Source organism: Punica granatum, chromosome 7 (assembly GCF_007655135.1).
Source record: "Punica granatum isolate Tunisia-2019 chromosome 7, ASM765513v2, whole genome shotgun sequence".
NCBI classification, from domain to species: Eukaryota; Viridiplantae; Streptophyta; class Magnoliopsida; order Myrtales; family Lythraceae; genus Punica; species Punica granatum.
The window spans coordinates 16,005,058-16,025,576 of NC_045133.1; the positions used below are offsets into that span (position 1 = coordinate 16,005,058).

The 20,519-nt window shown below is 36.3% G+C and overlaps 2 protein-coding genes across 3 annotated transcripts; both read right to left on the reverse strand.

The window, feature by feature from the left end:
* Positions 1 to 660: 660 nt before the first annotated feature.
* LOC116214002 (heat stress transcription factor A-5) lies at positions 661 to 5,019 on the reverse strand. Its single transcript, XM_031549207.1, has 2 exons — positions 4,528 to 5,019; positions 661 to 2,170 (listed from the first exon to the last, which is right to left on the reverse strand). The coding sequence occupies exons 1-2, from the start codon at positions 4,747 to 4,749 to the stop codon at positions 1,037 to 1,039; spliced, it is 1,356 nt and encodes a 451-aa protein (XP_031405067.1). The 5' UTR covers positions 4,750 to 5,019; the 3' UTR covers positions 661 to 1,036.
* A 2,430-nt stretch (positions 5,020 to 7,449) lies between these two features.
* LOC116215294 (F-box/LRR-repeat protein At3g26922-like) lies at positions 7,450 to 10,125 on the reverse strand. 2 transcript variants are annotated; one of them, XM_031550943.1, is made up of 5 exons: positions 9,965 to 10,125; positions 9,534 to 9,586; positions 8,291 to 9,412; positions 8,056 to 8,199; positions 7,450 to 7,940 (listed from the first exon to the last, which is right to left on the reverse strand). In XM_031550943.1, the coding sequence occupies exons 1-5, from the start codon at positions 9,978 to 9,980 to the stop codon at positions 7,938 to 7,940; spliced, it is 1,338 nt and encodes a 445-aa protein (XP_031406803.1). In that variant the 5' UTR covers positions 9,981 to 10,125; the 3' UTR covers positions 7,450 to 7,937. The 2 variants fall into 2 exon arrangements, with proteins under 2 accessions (XP_031406803.1, XP_031406802.1); XM_031550942.1 differs by having other exon boundaries at positions 7,450 to 7,959.
* Between the last annotated feature and the right edge of the window lie 10,394 nt (positions 10,126 to 20,519).

A 20,519-nucleotide genomic window follows, 5' to 3' on the forward strand; every position in this document is an offset into this window, starting at 1 on the left:
ACTGATTTGAGGGATGGCAGCCTCACCGGCAGACAAAACTTCCTCATAGAGGAATAATGCCCATGCAAAGCAAGGATTACACGACTAGTTATAATGAAACCAAATGAGAAAATCCTGAGTGATCCTCCTTTAAGATGTCGAAGTGAGAAAGGTTCATGAAGTTATTATTACATGTCAATAACACATGTAATAATAAGCCTATTCACCAACCAGTGTGCTGCAATTGTTTTTTGTGCAATTTTAAATTATAAAAATCAATTATCAACCTTTAAAATTGCTAAGTCACAACGCCAATGATTCACAAAATGCTAAGTTCCGTATTCATGAGGCACAAATGGCCGTTGGATTAGTACCCGTGGAGGGTTAGGCCCCCGTATTGATCTAATGGCCTCGGGGGTTCATTAACCATAGATGCAATGGACAGTAAAATTTTCCCGGATAATCCACTAAAACCAAACCAAAACCATTGTTTCCATTCAGTCAAAATTTGCTTCTATCGACACCAACAAACACAAACAATAATCAAAACTGCAAACAAGATAAAACCACAACATATAATACTGCTCCCATAAAAGGAATCATCTCTAAGAAAAACCAGAAGCTATGCAAATGCAAAACAAACAGAACAGTCATCATTAAGTAAATAAGTACGAAAGTGAGTTTCCCAGGAAATTCATTCACGATAAATCTTATATGCTGAGCAAATATTTGAATAGCACATTCATTCAGAGTTTCATAATTTACGTTTGTACCGTACATGATGAACCTTCGTTTTAAAAGGGTCTCGGGGAAGAAAGCCAGTCTTAACTCATCAGTGCAATCAGCTAGCACCCTATGTTACATATAACAGTCTATACATTCTCTTCATATTTTATTCAAAACATGGTTTTTCACCCATCCAAAAATTTCCTAGATGGCATGTATTGTCAGGTTGAAATATAGGCAGCCCAAGGTAAAAAAAGAGAGAGAAAAAGGTCGGACCAACCTCAGATGAGCTTGTGAATAACTCGCTCCACCACCCATCAATTTTGGTTTTCTAGAGAGAGAGCCGCTCCATATTCTTAGCATTCTTCGATACTCCTTGTCCTGACCTTCGATCATCTTGTTCATCATACGGGTTTGTCCGGTAATTAGAGCTTGCCTCCTCGTTGTCCAAGGATCCTGGCCTTTCTGTCAGGAACTGCTCCCAGAAGACATCATTTACTCTACCCCGAGGAGGACCTGAACCTTGGTTATTATTCTTCGGACACTCGTTTCCAGCATGATTCCGACTCTTTGAAGAAACACCAAGACCTGATTCTTTCACAGGGGTGGGCTTCTCAACTTGTAGCGGGGAAGATGCCAGTGTAAGATTCAAATGGCATGAAATGCTATTCTCGCCCTCCTCACGAGGACTCAAGTTTCTCGGGCCTTCACCAATCGGTGATTTCTGATGTAAAGATGAGTCCATCTTGAATGTGAAAGAAGTCCCTGTGTCAGACAGTTCTAGTGGCTCGGGCGTGAATAGAATGCCTCCTTGTCTCTGGGGAGTTTGGGTTTCTCTTGGGTCCCCTTCCAAAATTATCCTCTGAGGGCTTCCCCCCTCATTGGAACTCTGCGTGCTATGAGAGACCAAGTTAATATCTGACACTGCTGGTGAAAGTTCAAGCCTCAGCTTGTCCGTGAAATCTTGGTGGTAAATATTCCCGGATTCAGGTCTCGAGCTACTGAGATTGTCAACACTATTCTCCACCGCAGGCTGCAGAGTATTTTCAATCCGAGGTAGTCTTCTCTTCTTATTATAAGCAGACAAGTCAAAAGACTCGATTCTGCGAGCAAGATGTTCAATAAACGTCGGATTTTGGATAGCTTTCTCTATGAAAGCCAGCAGCTCATCCTGCCTCTGCTCCATTTTCCCCACTCGATCAGTCAATTCTTCAATCTGTACCTTTCCCATGGACTGCTGATTTTTTAACTTCGAGAGCTTTGCCTGAAGGGTGGATTTCTCATGCGTTAGTCTGTCTATTTCCTCATCGCAGGTAGCTCTTTCTGAGTCCAAGGTGGTGCCCTGAGGTTGACTGTGGCTGTGAATGGGCTTCCTGCGGTGGATGTTCTTGAGAAGATGCTTCTGATCTTTAACAAAGTCTTCATTTGCAAACTCCCACCTCTCAGGATCAATCTTCCGAAATCCCTGACCCCAAATGTTTATTAAGAATCAGCGTGAATTCCCAACAGCATTTGTTTCGCTCAAGAGGCGTTGCATAGTTTTGGGAAATGGAGTGCATTCACATGTAGTATGCATTGGGCAGGTTAGCAAGTAAAATGGGTATTATAACAGAAAACCAGAACCAACATTGAATGCTTCAGTTCGGATGCAGAAGAGTGCATTCTTTTCCATTTGAGATAATCGAATAAATTCTTTTCTTTCTTGGCTACTTGATAACATAAACGAGCCACTCATTTCCAAGTTCAATTGAAACAGAAAGACCCTAAGGATTAAGAACTGCAAAATTACAAGCTTTAAAAAATAGCAGAAGAAGCTAATATCCCTCCTAAACTCCATCAACATGGAAACATCACATCCACTTTCCAGTCCCGCATCAAAGATTTTAACACATACAAATATGAGGAGAAAATTCCTATTCAAGTTTCACCATTGACTCAAGACATGATTGACGATCCATAACTTGTCCTTAGGGGTGCAATTTTGACTAAAGAGAGGGTTGCAGTCATTGTGTGGTATGAGGTGGAGGAGAGACTGGACACCAAAGGGAGGTGGAGGCCCTAGACAATCTACCATTTTCCCCTAAAGGAGCTCCCTAGGAAAAACAATAATGTGAGCTGCGCATGTATAGAAGGAGATGCCGGAATTCAGGGGAATAGGTGACAAAAGGAGGAAAAATAAATCCAATGGAGAGACAAACATAAAGCATGCATCAGGTTTCATACTAGGAAAGAGAAGGTGATGGTATAATGGCCTAAAAATGAGGAAAAAATCACAAGGAATGCAGGAACGTTAGAAAGGATTTTGACAAATTAATAAATAAAGAGCTTGACAGACCAGTTCTTGTTCTGACACCTACTGCTATCAGTGGTTTCTATGATTCCCTTCTTGTTATAGAAAACTCATCTCTGGGAACTCCAATTTGGATGCTCATGCTTATGGGCCATGATTTCATTTCAATTAAACAAGACATCACAGAAGATGGTAGATTTTATCCCCTAACAAGCAAGTCCTTAATGATGCAGATCTGTACTTCAACAATTTAGCAAGTACTTGATGGTAAATCCATTTCAGGCAAGCCTCACAAACCACATTTCAAGGATTGAAAAATGTATAAACAATTACCGGAACAAATTTAACAGTGAAGTTACAGACTAACCGAGAAATGCACAAAGAAAACTGCACCTGGTAAACAGTGTCCTAAAGATGATTCCTAAAAAGCAATCTATCGTACCCTGAAATACTGGAAGAAAGGCTCTATGGCCACATAGACCACATCCAGGGAGTTTTATCACATGCAGCTATCTGACAGGTAATACCAAATTATAATCAAACATGTTTAACCTAATCCAATGAGATGCTACCCCTTGAATTCCAACTTATTGACAAATAAAATACAACTGAGTCACTGAAGGTATGGTTGGATCGCACCTTTTTCAACTTCCAGCTGAGATAGCGAAGTTGAGCGAGCAAGATAGAGACAGTAGCAGTTAAACAGAAACCTAGTCAGACAAGAGAGTCGAAGCTCAAATGGGGTTCTGACTGCATGTCTGGCTCTTTTAAAACCTCATGTTCCAGTGTTAGTAACGCACAACAAAACATTGGATAAGTGTCTTATACGAAGTGTTTTTCATGGGATTGACAAATTTAAAAGGTACCATGATGACTTCATGAGATGTTACAAGTTTATTGCGCTTGACCCAACACGAAAAAGGAAGATGTCGTAATGCTTTCAGCTCTCGGAGATATCAAACAATTTTCCCTTGACTCCATTCATAATCTTCTTCCATTATATTGCTCTTAACCAACATCCACATATCATAATTCTAATATGACGAAAAAGGAATATGTCACGCAACTGTTCCAGCTATCATAACAGCAAATAATCTCCTTCCAACTCCATTCCTATCCTTTCGCTTGTATTCTTGCTAGATTATTCCTCTCACCTCTAGGATATGCATAGATTCGTGTGAAGAATCATCTGCTAAAGAGGAAAAACCACTTGCTATCGCATCCTCTGGTTCTTGTTCATTAAATCTCTACCTTTTGCACATTCGCATGGAGTTACCATTGCTTTCTTCGGTGTACCTTGTCTGCTAAGTCAAATTCATTTTGGACCATAAAGATCCCATCTGATTGCGTCATTGGGTTCTCTAACATAGCAATTCGGCCATAATCATTAATCATCTTGCACCCAGCAGATTGAAGCTAAGAGCACTTAACCGGAAAATCACAACTTGAAAGCCCAGATGACTTCAAAGACTATAAGGGGCACAGAATCAATGGAGGATTACGAGCAGAGAGGAGCAGAGATGATCACTCACATAAGTGTTGAGCTGGCGAATGAAGCTGGAGAAGTTGTTGTGCTTGAAATAGGTGGGGAGGAGGACACGGGCGAACTCGGGAGGGTTCCACACGACGAAGCTGTTCTTGCGAGGGCTCCACGACACTATCTCGTCCGTCGCCGAATCGTCTACCATCTCGTACGTCTTCAGCAGGAACGGCGCCGGCCCGCCGCCACCCCCGCCAGCGGCCGCCGGCTCCATCGCTTCAATCAATCACCAATTCAAGAAGCCCTAAAAATCTCAAGACCAAGTCAGCTTAGCGTACACGAACCACAATCCAATCCAATCTTCAACGGCAGCAAGAACCCATCAACGCTTTGAGGTCAGAGGAGGAATCTTCCCAAGATTGCGTGCGTCGCCATTGAAGAAGATTTGAAGAATCTAATATCTCTGCTTCTTCTTCGGACTCGGAGGAGGAGACAAAGCTTGTCCCGGATATTGCGGGGAGAATCATTGGGTTTGACTTTCTTTGTTTTTTTTTTCTTTAACCGTCTTGGGTCAAAGAATGGGATACTGGAAAATGGATTAATTTCAATTTTGCCCCTCATTTTAGCGTTGAGACTAAGGTTGCTCCCTGTGATTCTTGTTAATTGACTTTAATCCATGTCGTTCGGTTGTGTATGTAAATTTACCCCTATGGAACTCATAGCTTAGTAGCATCGTTCGAGAGATCGCAAAGACCATTAAGAATTTGTTGAGAGAGTGTCTGCCCAAAAGACGTCGCAGTGTAAAATAAGGGAAAAACTAATCATGTGATTCACACGTTGCGCGGACATCTGTAATATTTTAATTTTAAAAATAAGTTATGTTAATTTTTTTCGGTGTGACTTTGATATCCGAAAGCCTAATTGAGCCCCGACTAACCCAGTCGAACCAAGTTGGCCCATTAAAGGATAAAACTCTCATAGCATGGATTTTTTACATTCATAAAGGATCGAACTCGAGACTTTATTTAAACGGAATAAGTTTCGAACCGCTTGAACCAACCCACCTTGGTAGTTATGTTAATTTTATTTTTAAGATATTGAGCTTATCCTTATCAAAAAGTTATTTCACTGACATGGTTACCAATAAACTTGAATAATTAAATTTTGGTAAAATAGAGGATCTTTTATGAATATTACACACACCCAAATTTAGTAAAACTAACTCTAAATAAGTTTATATTTTTTTTTCTGCTAGGAAAGACATTTCAATATGAGATGAACAAAAGCTTAATGTGCCCAAACTACATCTCATGATCCCTTACATAGACAAATTGGGGGATTGAGGAGATGGCGATGGGCCCATCAAAGTTACAAAAGGATGCCCATTTGGCCAGGTTATGAGCAAGAAAGTTTTTGGCTCTGGGAATATACATAGCGGACCAAGTCATAACGCTAGATGAGTCGTATTTACGAACATAAGAGAAGACCCTGCTGGTAGAGGTGCCAAAGAGGAGTTGAGTTGAGGCTGTCGATGATATCCTTTGCATCTCCAAAAAGCTGCAAGTGGTTGAGTTGCAAGGATTGTGCACATCTGATTGCTTAATTATGTGCTGCCTCCGCTTCAGCTAGGGAAGGGTCAGAGATGCTTGAAAGAAAAGCCCAGGCATAGAGGATATTTCCTCTGGAGTCAGTATGCAGATCACAACAAGACTTGAGGATTTGGAGCGAAGGAGAAGGCCGGTTGATGCTGCAAAGTTTTCCTGGGAGAGGCCCAAGATGAGGATAATATTGATTCTTTTGAGGTTTTTCGAACATGCATTCCGCTACTATCTATTTTGAGGTTTTATTTCTAATACTATTTATTTTATTTTTTAAAAAAAATTCATGTACAATATTAAAATTGTAAGTAACTATAAAATACATCTATTTATGACTCGCGCTCCGAGTGTAAATATTATATTTGTATACTAATATCTATATACATTTTTTCAAAAACTCATAATTTTAAATATTCAAATTAATTAATTTCATATTTACTATAAATATTTAAACACTTTCAATCCTAAATTAAATTAATTTTATTTTTAACTTACAATATAATATTATGTTCAAGAAATATAATTTATATGTGATATGTATCTCTACAATTATTATCGTAAAACAAATATTAATTTTCTCATTCGAATATTTTATTTTTTTAACTTTTGATTAGAAAAATTTATACTTTTTTATTTACCCAGGAATTTTTCCTCGATAAATTATTTTTTAAGAAAATAATTTCTCTTTTAATTTTACCTAAGAAAAAATCCCTCAGTAATATTATCGAGGAATTACTGAGGGATTTTTCCCTCGGTAAATTATTTTAAAAATATTTATTTAATTTTACCAAGGGATTTTCTCCCAATAATCCCTCAATAATTTATTTTTTTAATTATTTTTTTTATTTTATCAATGGAATTACCGAGGAGTTTTTCCCCGGTAATCCCTCAAAAATCCCTCAATAAATTTTTTGAGGGATTACCGAGGGACGCAATCCTTCGATAATTCCCTCCGTATTCCCAGTGTTTTTACTAGTGTAGATGTTTATTTATAATTAATACCATTAGATAGTGAGATTTTACTTTTTTTTTTCATTTCATTTTTTTGAATTCAAACCGGATGGCTTCCCGGGGATCTTCTACCAAACCTATTGGGAGGAAATTGGATTGGATATCACGAGCTGTCCTAAGTTTTTTTTAAACTAGTTTCCTTCCACCAAGTTTCAAATCCTCCTTCGTTCACATCCCTCTAGAATTTTGTTTTATCCGTTCTTAATTCCCCAAAGGAAAGCAAATATCAGCCTCGATAGTTTGATTTGAATCCATCTTCTCCAAAAACCTCCTCCAATGTGATTTTCGAAATTTCTTTGCCAATTTCATTGTGTATTTTCTCAACAGTGTCTTTAAGGGCAAAAAAAAAAAAGATCACATCAAAGTAACAATCAAACGTTAGCCTGATCCATGAAATTGCTAGAGAGGAGACCAGAATTACAATAGGACACAGTTTTGACAACAAAAAGATGAAATATCCTCATATACACACACACATATATGTATATGTATATGTGTGTATGTATATATATATATGTATGTATGTATATATTATCGAGTCAAACATTGAAATGGCCTAAATCAACTCTCCAGGATATCCAATCTCAACACCATTGTTGCGGTTGGAATGTGATTCGACATTTTTCAGAAGCTAACGGGAACTTGCTTAAATCCTCCAGCAGAACCTCACAATCCACATGATCCTCCAAGAATCGGATAGTCATTTCCTCCAATGCCACTACTGTCTCAAGGAAAAGCCCTACCATGAAAAGCTGCTTCTGATTATAAACACTGCCGGCAATCATGACTGAGATCTCTTTGAGATCCGACAGGAAACACGAAGGCATTGGGTCTAGCAATCCATGCCTTCCGTTCACTGGATAATAGAAGAATTCCTAATCATTACGACAGTGCAACCATTTATCAGGACCTTATATGTTTGCAGCAAACTAGAGCATAAATATTTGCCCAAAATCACTTCTATTAATTACCCGTGTAAAGTAGAGACTTCGAAGTCGAGGAGATCCTCTAAGTACTGCAAAAAGACCCTCAACAGCCACAGAATCTATTTCACCAACCATTCGTAACTTGATCAAACTCCCGAAAAGGGGCACATCATCCCTGTTGGCAAGGACCTTCGGATGAAGCAAAAAATAAGTGAATCTCAGAGAGGAAGCAAAGTTAAATCACGATAATTGAGATGAAAATGTACGAAAGCAAGCATGCCTTGATAAGTTCAATGTGTAGAGTTAACTCCTTCACGTTAGAGACGAACCACAGGAGCTTAACATTACGGGCCACAACAATATCAGCAATAACTTCCTCTCTTATATCAGATGGAGCATAAAGCAGCTTGGCCTCGACTAGCCGTGTTGTGTCTCCCAATATGCAATATTCATCATTGATCATACCCTCACAGTGAAAGGATTTCAGACCAGCTGCATCGATCTGTACTTGGCGTTCATTTGAAATATCATCTCCTGGCTCAATATCACTATAGATAGTTAAATGTTGAAGCTTGGGGGCAAAGATGTTTATGCTTTTGCATTTCATCCAATTGCAGTACGAGATTTCTAGAGTTTCAAGTAATGGAGAGGAGAACAACTTCTCCACCGAATCATCGTCCTCAAATATAACATCCTGGAGAATCAAGACCTTGAGGTTGGAAAGAGAAATTGGATAAGGGATTTTGATGATGCAACGCGATCGCACCCGAAGCATTTCCAAGGTTCCACAGCTAAATATGGAGGAAGGTAACGTATAAGCATTTCCACAGTTGAGGAGATCCAGACGGAGATCCTGCATGCCGCATGTTGTTACAAAAGAAGTAATCATTTCCTTGATCTCGGATACAACATCCGACATTTCGTAATATGAGAGAGAAAACGATCTGATAAAAGATCCTCTGCGAAGAGCACAGGCTCTTCTCACCAACTCCATGAAGAGCGGCCTCTGGTGCATAGGGAAGAAATAACAGCTGAACCGAAGGTCAGGAACCAAGGCCCACAGGTGGCCCCACCTTTTACATAAGACACTCGTCTTCACAGCATCCTTTAGTGGAAGGAAACAGAGGATTCGGAGAAGAAGATCATCAGGCAAATTACATAACTGACTTGCACAATCAGCGGCATCCTTGCTTTGATCCATATTCTCCCCGGCAAGTCGACCCCCTACTTCTATTTGAGATTTATCAGACTTTGGCTGAACGAGCAGCTTCTTACTGGCAGGGGATTCAAATTGCTGTTCAACACGATCCCTGAGTTGATCTTCACAGCCAGAACCCGCATTATTAGTGCAATCTGGTAGAGATCTCTTCTCATGAACCTTCAAAGGACATCCTGCTTCAGCCTGCCCAAATACAGGAGGAGTTTGAGAACACATTACATTATGTGTGCCTGGACTGCAATGTTATCATTTACTGGTGGTGAAAGAACAAAGGGGGTAACTTAAAGACAGCAAGAAAAAGTACCTCTTCCTGTGACCTCATCCCGTTAGATTCCGATCCTAATTGCATATTAGAAGCTGCAGAGATCGATCGAGAAACCGGGGCAGTGATGTTTATTAGCATCATCATCGACGCACGCATACATAGAAGATTGCTAATTCAGGAGTGGTAAGCTAACTCATGAGGAAACCGAGACTTTTGTATTTTACATGTTCTTCTGCCTAACTAGCAGCTAGACAGACAAAAATTGGGTTGAAGATCAAGATCATGCACGAACAACAAACACTTCCCGCTTCCAGTAGAGGGAATCTATACATTGATAGTAAAAACGTGCTGGTTGCCGGATTAGGGCTAGCTAGAATCAGCAGATAATGCATGGGCTCAAAATTTGGAATTTCTGCTGCAGCAGCAGCAGCAAGCACCTTCAGTTACAGAGGAGAAGCCATTACACGCACCTTCAGCTGATTTCATCAGCAACGTCGATGCGGATGGGCCAATCGGCCGACGGGAGGTAGTTTCCGGATTCACGGTCTGCCCTGAGCAAGTGAGCCTCCGATTGCGATGACCTCATTCCCATCACACCCTTCTGTTTCTTTTTGGTTGATGTAGTTCATTTTCTATTGCTGTTTTTTTTTTTTTTCCATTTCTTATCTTTTTTCTATTTTAATTCGCTATCTTTAATTATTTTATGTTTTAGTCAATTATTGTTATTATTATTATTATTATTTATTTTCATGGCTTCTCCTTTTACTCTTTTTTTTTTCTTTTTACCTCCTCCTACTACTCTAAGTTTAATAACTTTTTTTTTTCGCCGTGTATCTTAATATATTCATCGTTTTCTTCAATTTTCAATTAAGAAAAAGTCCGCTTTTAATCCTTAGTATTTAGTTATTTTTTGATTTGTTAAGGTGTGTCTAGTATTCAACGGGAACCTCGAAAGCCCTTAAGACCCCAAAATGAGAATGAAATCGGGTGAAACGAAAAAAAGAGCTTGAAGGACATATTTCCGCAACAATCATGATATTCGCCACAACAATTTTCAAATTGTCACAGTAATGGCAAGTTTCTCGCGACAATGAACCCCACATCAATTGCACATTAAATCAATGTGGGACAAGTCTCATCTTTGTAATTGGCTCAATATGTTTAAACGAGGGTGTTTTTCAAGAATACTCAAGAATATTTTGAATATATTCAAAGAAACATTAGGGTCATGTATTATATCCATATTTACACGAGAGGAATGAGTCGTGGAAAACACGTGGGAATCACGTGTTTTTTTTTTGAGTATTTTTGGGTTGACTCTGTTTATTAGGGTGAGAAAATTGTGGAATTTAGAGGATTGTGAGGCACTTCTCATATTAGGTCTTGTAACAAGAATTGAGAAATATGAGTATGACTCTATGTTTATCAATCTAGTGAAATCTCTCTATTTTCTCCGTTGATGTTTTCATCGATTTGAGAGTTTTACCGCGTTATATCTTGATTGAATTCCTTTAATTCAATATTCTTCCTAACATATAATACATATAGTAAAGGAGAATTGGTACATTAAATATGCTTTAATTAGTTTTCAATTTATTATTATATATAAGTAAAATAAAAGGTACATGCAAGGCATATATTTGATTAAGAACTTTGAGTAGTTCCACTATATATATCATAAAAGTGAAACAAAATTAGAGTATAATTATCTGAATGTGCAATTTTGATCAATTAATTAATAAAAAAGTAAAATGTAGTATTTAGGTTAAAAATTTATTTTTTATATTATTACTTTAATACGATAAATATTTTAATATGATGTTGAATATATATTCAATTCGTAAGCAAAGAATCTATTCGATGAATTCATATACATCATTTCAATTATCACTCTTATCGCATTGAAAATAATTTTAAAATTCTAAAAATTCTAAATCTTCAGTTTTATTTTATATGAATTATATAAATTTTCTTTTCTAACGTTGAGATATAAATTCTTTTAATTGTAGAATGTTTAAAATTTCATAATTTGAGTATTTACTTGTACTTTATACGTCTCACATTACATAAATCAAATTTCATAAATTCGAATAATTTTAAATGAAATGATCCAATCACTTCGATGGAATATTTACTTAATCAAGTTTAATAGGGTTAGCACTATAGTACTCCTAAAAGTTTTTAATATAGCTTAGTCAATTAAAATAAATTAAGAATGAAGTAAGTTTAATAATATTAATTTATAAGTATATGTTATCTCTTAATTACATTATTAGGCAAAATAATGACTTTATTATAAGTAAAATTATTTATTTATATTACACTTATTTATCATACTGAAAATTTTCAATATAAAAGAAACTTATATTAATTAATTGAGTAGATACTTACCTACTTATTGTATATAATTAAGATATTTATAATTAATTGTATACATATTGAAAAAGATGTAATCATGTTTACATGAATTAATTGTATACATTTTTACATTAAACTTCAATCATTTCATATTTTGCCCATATTACTTATTTTACGAATTTATCCCCATTTATTAGCTTGTAGTCAAGTTTATATATATAGAGAGAGAGATAATTATATAATCTCATCAATGTACAAGTCTAGGGAGACATGGAGAACACTCAATACCCTAATCTCAATCTTCATGAGAAAGGGAAGGAAAAAACTCTCTACCCAATAATAAGAATTAATACCTTTTGAATTGAGGTCACAAGTTATTATAATTGTATTTGTTGTTCCTATTATGCATTATCGAGCATTTCAACTTTTTAATAATTCTAATCAATGTATACGGATGGGCCATTTGTCTTGTTTATTATAAGATATAAAAGCCGACAAATGCCTACGAGAAGTCGTTATTTGAAAACCTTTAGCTCACGGTTGATTGTCTTTTCGACTTCTCGGAGTATTTAATTCATCGTGATAGATCATGTATTTGTCCATTCTTTCTCCTTGATACTTCCTAAGTAGACTATCTCTTTAAAGATAAAAAATTTCTTGAATAAAATTTATATTAAAAAAAATCCATAACTTAGAAGATTTTTCAATAAATTAATTTTTTTTCACAAGATATGGGGCCAAAACCCAATCAATAAATATTTTTACATACCCGCACAACGCGCAGGCTTGCACCTAATCTATTATAAAAGTTAATAAGTTCTTATGAGAAATCATTATTTAAAAGCCCTTAGCTCATAGTCTTTGAACTGCTTAAAGAATTTAACTCTTGATATGAAGATTCATGCATTTGTCCATTTTTATATTTGACACTTCGTAAATACATCTTCGTAATATACTTGTAACTTTTTTTGGATCTTTTCCAAAGAAGTTTTCATAATTGCTTCTGGTTTTTGGAGTCCCATTATTAATACATAGACTTCTTACAATGAATTTAGATGTTATGTACATTGATCTCTCCCTTTCTCTCGCTATTTATATGTACAACTTGAATTTCTTCCTCTTTTGTCACATACGGGCTTCTCTATCCCCATATCTCTATATATGATTTTCTTTATATCACTCTAGTCATGTCTTCCTCTGTTGTGAATCCAATCTCTCTCTTCCTTCTTTAGACATGGCTTTCCGTCGATCTTTGTCCCTTTAATTATCTTTGCCTTAAGCAATTCCAATCCTCAACTTCTCCATTTCAGATCAGGTTAATTTTAAGGAAGAGAATTAAGGGTGGCAACTGCAACGCAATGAAGTGAATTCGCAAAAACAAAAACTATCCCAGCCGCTATGATACCTTCCAATATATACATATTCAGTGAGTAATGAGTTGCTGCAGGTGAGACTCTCCTTTGATGGCAAATATATAATTTATATATATGGAATATTATAGCTTGTGTTTGGTTTTCGAGTTGGATAATGGTCCAACTCAATTTGATTTCATGTAATGATTGCAGGTGTCAATAAATATATTGATGTGTGATAATATATATATATATATATGTATATATATATGTGAAAGTAAATGTGAAATTTATTATTAAAAAATTGATTATAAAAATTATCAAAACATATAAATGAGAAATTATTATTAAATGAAAGGAAAAGACAAAACAATAATGATTATATTACTGAATTTATGAAAGAATAGAGTTGAATTGAGTAGAGTGAAAACTAAACGGAAAGATTTTGATGCCTACAAGCCTGAGAATATGCTAGCATGACATTAGACTGATGATTTCTCACTTGAGGCTATATATCCAACTAGGACCTTCTCTAAAGGATTCCGTTGTCAATATTCCAATTTTCTCTTCCTTTCTTTTTCAGGCAATATATATTAGTGGAAACCAATAAGATAAATGAGAAGTACTTTTTTTGGTGAATAAACCAGGAAGAAATTTGACCAGTTTAACTTACAATAATCTGCAACTCATTTGCAAGATCACATCTTTGTCTACGTTGGATTTCTCGGAATCCCATGCCCTTTACAGTTTCATTATTTCATCCTTCACTAAATTGCATAAGAATACGGATCGAATCATTTTCATCCTTTTATCTTTCTCAACATTCTGTGATATGCCTTCAAATACTCATATTGTGTTTTCATTTATATTCGCACATGTGATCGAGATAATTGGATTTGGATTGTCATTTGTTAGAGATCAAACGGAATATGAAAAGATAATGCATGATTTGTTTCTTATGTGACACGGGTTTCCGAGATCAAACAAATTTTGGAGATCAAAAACAATAAAGACAGATGATTTCCGCCCTTTCTACCGCTATGCCCTCATAAGGATAAATACACGTGTTTCTTAGGTTTCTAAGATTGAAATATTATTAATAAATATTAACGTATCCATTTTTTTTTCTTTTTGACAGTACGTATTTGCGTGAAGATGAACACACCATGAGTGGAGGAGTGGTTGCTCCAACCAAGGGGTATTTCTTAGTGGAAACATGGAAAGCATGGTCTTACTTGTCTTTTTAGCTTCTCACAAATTTTTACTAAGAGCAAGAAATTTTAGGGTGGGTGTCTTTCAACTTAATCAAATAAATGCTTAAAAGTTAGTTACAAGTTAGGAAAATGAATGGGAGAAAGAGGAAAAGATGAGAGACGAATGTCTAAACTACTTAATCATTAAGTCAAAAATTACTGGGTTCAATAAAAAAAGTTTGACTCAATGGAATAAGTCATTTTTCACTTATTGATATCTTTAACTCCTTAAAACACATCTCATCATCCTCATCAACCCTCTCATTTTCTTATACACTTCATTTCTTAATTAATTATCAGACGCCACCTAAGTTTAGTAGCTCATTCGAGTTTATCCAATGGAAAAGTCAAAATCGACCTTCACTCCTTTTGTTATAGTTTGGTGGAGATGGATCATTGTCATTGAGAAGTGAAACCCATAGCCACGAGCAAACATATAAAATGATCTATTAATGGTCAATTCCAGAATATTGATATGTAATTCTATTAAGCGATAATCCACCTACTGAACATAAGGAAGAATAGAGAGAAACAATGGCTCTTTAAGGGTGTAAATCGGGATGCGGTGTTTATCGCCTCGACTTAAAAATAAGAGGAGATGGATTGCATTCTCACCAACATGACTTTTCTTTTCTTATCCCTTGCCTCTTTCCTTAACTAAACTCATAGGCTTTTCCTGTAACAATACACGTATATACACTATCAACATGAAATACTCCGTTACTTGTAATTTTTGAAATGTCCAACATATACTCCTTTTTAATCCATAATCTATAAGCTATAATAATATGTAAAAGAAAACCTTATATATAAGAACGGAGAAGGATGATGCACAAACGAGATACTAATAGTGATCTAGATGGATGCTTCGCTGCTTTGGCTTCTCGGTTATAATACAAAATATGTATTTATATTAGAAAATAAAAGATATTATGATTTTGCATCATGCCTTCAAATTTCATAATAAAAATTCATCCACGTAAACCATTCTTAACATTTTTATGTGTATTATATATATCACCATCGTTATTATAAAATTCAGCCAACTTCATTTACAATATATAACCGAAAATAAAAACTGCAAATGCCCGCACACTCATTAGGTATTAAAGTTTTGATAGGTTTAGTATTACAAAGGAAAAGTGAGAAATACCAAAGGATTTGGCCTAATAGTTAAGGAAGAGCTCATGTATCCACCTGATATCGGATTTGAAAACCTTTGAGGCCAACGGAGCGCAAAATGAAAAGTGAGAACAATCTCAAACTTCACAGTGCAAACTGACACAAAAGTGAAACTCCAAGGACAAAAACAAAGTTTTATGTTTTGAGAAGCTGGCAACCAAAAAATAAGGGAAAAGAAAACTAATCTTCAAGAGATCATCAGCGGATAAAAATTGATGTTAATAATTCTGAAGCTTGTAAATAATGAAACCTGTGTACATACGAGCATAAAACTTCGACCAACACGCGTGAGAAACCTCGTTCAAGATAATAATGAGTGCTCTTCAGGCCTTTACACAATCAACCAGAGCAAAATAATTACATCACTGACTCCAACTCCTGTCCCCGTTGCTGTTCTTTAGGCACCAAAACGGCCAACTGCAACCTCCCTAATCGGCACATCTCAACGGGGTCGTTGAAGATCCTGATTCTCGGACCATTCTAGAGTAAAAACACACGTGCGATGCTGAAAGATCCTCCTTCATGAGCAGCGAATTCCCACTCTTGGACCGAGATAAAGAACCAGTCTTTATCAATTGATCGAGTGGCCTTAACTTCAATATACTGAATTCCTCCCTCGGCTGCTACTGTGATATCATAAGGATTTCCTGTCTCAGAATCTTCATTGACCCATTTCACTGATTTCCTACAGTACTTTTCGCATAAGTGCTTGAAAGCAATGCGCTCTCCTTGTCTCCCGATTTGAACTGGTAGTTCTCCCTCAAGCTTGCCCATCTTAAGCTATTGTTTCACCTCAAAGAAACACAAACTTAACTTGGGGATTTCGGAAACAATGGTGGTACTTGATTCCATGAGATTGCCAGAAATATCCTCAGCTTTGTTAGAAACATTTAGTGAAGGGGAACAGGAACTTGGATATATAATATCCAAACCTGATTCACTCATCCAATTTGAAGGCGGCCAATCTGAGCTAGGAACCCCTGCTGTCTTCTGCTTGGCGATAAACGGACTTTGCCGTTTCATTTTTAATGAAGGGTAGCTGGTAACAAGTGACCAATCATCCTCATCAAATGAAGCCGAAGTAGGCATGGACCAAAGGGTTCTTCAAGTGGAAGCTGAGGTATCTTTTGGATGTTCATGATGAAAAGCTCAACCTGCTGTTCTGTGGAACCTGATTCCATCAATGTCATGATCACGTGCAGGAAATTCGCCAGGTGTAGCTCGGAAGCCCCGTGAAGAACAGCCGGGAGAGCTCCATGAACAAGGCATGAGTGTCACATTGCCGAGTCACAAACAACGTGTTGCTCTGTTAATCAAAGAGTCTAAGCTTATTTCCTGGAATTTTACTAAGAACATAGGACCATAATAACAATGTCAATTAACAGATGCACATGCGAACAAGACTGGAAACTAACACTCAGCCTTGCAAAGAACTTTAATTTAAAATTGGTAGTTAAGCTGGTCCTTGTGAAAACGAAATCGGTATATGAAACCATTAGACAGAGAGGTTCTTGGTTAGATGCGCCGGTTTAAACTAGTCTTGTGTTGGACTAGTCCTTTTGTCCTTATTTATACTGATTTATTCAATAAATCAGCAACTCAGGATCGCTGCAGGATCCTCACTTTCTGAAGGATCGTGCAGGAACAAATTTACTAGGAATGCAAATAAATCTAGTGTCCATAAAATGACTAGGTAGCAATATAAAAATTATCAGAAAACTAGTTCCCTTTTTTCGTAATTTATGCAGGTAATTATTAGGTTATGAAATAGCCAAAAGAGATGATTTTTGCAGCAGCAAAGAGTATGTACTTAGCCAACATAATATGTTAAAAACCCAATATTGATTTCGGACTATATATATTTGGATGAGTAGAGACTACATATCAACATAGATAGGTAAATCACTTTATGGTATAGATTTTTTAATAATAATATTAGAGAATTTTTTGGAATTTTATAAACTTCTAATGTTTCATAACATAATTTCAAGTTGCTCATTAAAAATCTAGAAAAGTTATACAGGAGAATTTGAAAAATCACTTGTCAGAAGGATGATGACCACAATAATAGCGACAAGAATCAATTTTTTTATCTGAAACTCAAGATTAATAACTCTTGCAGGATCATGCTTCTGCTTTTACCTAAAGCACAGTGGAATCCACGAATGCGCAGCGCGACAGTTAGATGTCCAGTCCAGTTCTCAGAACTACGCAATTGTTGCTTAATTGTTGTGCTACATAAGGACTATTGATCCATAATATCAAACTGGCTTTAAATCTTGAGGCATCAAAGACTGACTCAGTTAAGAGATCGAACAATAAATTATGGAGGGAAGATCATGCCTGTAGAAGTGAGCTGATCTCAGTTCGCTTCTCGGATTCAACATCCAAATTCTTTACTACATTCCAATAAAATAGGGTCTCCACAACAACAATTTGCAACCGACACACATTGGAAAATCTTGACATCCTCAACCAATGATATGCCTCTGGAAGTGTGTGATAAATGTAATGCTGAGCATAAGGAAGGGACCAGTCGACAAGAGAAGCTTCGTAGCTAGAGTCCACCAAGCAGTAATGTATAGATTTGCGACTTAAAACCTGCAGAAACACAGGAAAAAAAAATGAGAAAAATACTTCCAAGAACAAAAAAATACCTTTTTAATCTCGAGACTCCAGTGATTCCGGGGAATAGTTTTTCTGGCTGTACGTTTTGAAACTTCGCTAGCAGAGCTCCTCAGGTCAAGGAACATTCATTTTCAGTCAACTAGGAAGGTCAAATATAATACTGGAAAGTACAACGCAGTTTTAAGTTCTATCATTCATTTTCCGATTACAGTTGACTGCAGCAACTAGGAAAATCAGATATAATACTGGCCATGGCTGCAGCCATCACAGTAGACGGCAACAAGTACCTCCAATGTCACAGCTGAGGTTGGAGCCAGTCTAGATCAGCAAAATTATTCAATTTGACATACACCCAGATATCCAGTAATATCACATTGATTCTTCAGCCACAGTGGTCTAACATGACGGTGCATTTGTATTTTGGCCAACTACCTACAGAGATGAGACAGGGGTGATAAATCCAGGTTATATGGGAATTAGGTTTCTACACCAATTAATGAACTTAATTCAGAAAAAAAGCAGGAATTCCTAATGTCTTCATGAGAACAGGAATTTTGGAGCAAAGCAAGTTTTTTTCTTCATCACTAAGTTCACCCAAGTTAACATCGAAAGGCTAATTTGGATAGAATGACCTGATTGATGTGGCAAAAGAACCTACTTGATGTTTTTTGTGTCAAAAAAGGACCAAACCGATGCAACGATAACCTAATTGATGAACTTTCCTTCAGTGGAGGATGTAATTGATGTGGCGAGGGGACTTAAGTGATGTAACAAGAACCTGTTTGATGCAAATTGAAAAATTCGGGACCAAATTGATGTAAGAAATAAGTCAGGGATTGGATTGATATAAACGTAAAAGGTCAGGGAGCAAATTGCGTATTTAGTCTAAAAATAATTGATGGTATTTAGAATAATCTATATATAATAGCGGAAGAGCATAATCGTGTAAGCTCTATTTGAGAACCATCAGCCCCTAGTAAGATGTTCTCGATTGCTCGAATCATCCCATTTGATAACCTTAAACTCTATGTGAATTGACATTTCATTTTTTGTTAAATGAATTTATACTATATTTTTATTGATGTTATATTTAATGAATGTTAAATATTTGTCTAGATTATTTGCCTGTAATAATATATAATAAATCATTTTTGAAAAATTAAATATTTCCTTAATAATAAGGAAAGAACTCATCGAAATATGCGATATGCTTCAAGTTTAATGTGCTATATTCTCTATAAATACCAAACAAAATTTATTTTATCCACCGTCTTTCTATTTTCTATGTCTTTTTCCTAAATGCTTGCATATATTACAAGATTAGAGTGTCTATATAAGCATATTGTTCGCTTTACATGTTTAGAATACGTGTTTCTTTATTATGATCATAGTTTTACTTCTATGGCTGCCCCTTTTTAGATATTTTTATCTATTTCATTTGTAAGTTACATGCGTCGATTATCTATTTTGTAAAAAAAGATAAAAAATTAACGCGCGGGGATCAACTAGTTTACGTGAATATTAATTAGTAGAGATGTGAAAAGTTGGTCGATAATGAATTGAGAAGATATGCTGTCGCTGATGATGCTTACTTGGAAAACTCTCATTGCATGGACAAAAGCTCCCTCATTTTAGGAGGCAAATTTATCAACTAGATATTTGCAAGAGTGATAACATCTGCAGGAACGATAAAATCGCCATAAACTGCTTTCACATTGTTCATTTTGTCCAGGTGATAGTCGCAGTTGGCCCCATCTTTAAGCAACCTGTTTAGACGGCCAAATTCTTTATCAAGCCACTCATTTGATCAACTTTCCCGGAAAGTTCGGCCCATACTCGATCTTTGGGCAATTCCCACAACAAGAATCGTTTACGACGAAGAGCTTTTACCAGAATCAAATCAGGTATCAGATCTGGGTTTCGATGTTTCGAATATTTACCTTGCTGATTAAGGAAAGTTACTTATGTAATTCTTGTAGACTATTTGTAATCTTCAGGAATAAAATGGTGTTCTGCACCTATTATCTCATAGAGAGCATAGTAATAATGTTTGAAGGGTCTAAGAATCACTGCTGCGAGAAATTTTCCACAACGGTGGAAAGCCTAACAGAACAATTCCGCGTGGAGATATATTGATTTAGGACTTCCATTATGAGATATAGTTTCGGTTTCCCTACATGTAACCTGACCTACCTTAGTTTACCCTTATCTGCTCGAGGCTTGACTACACCCTGGAATTGGATGTGTTTAGC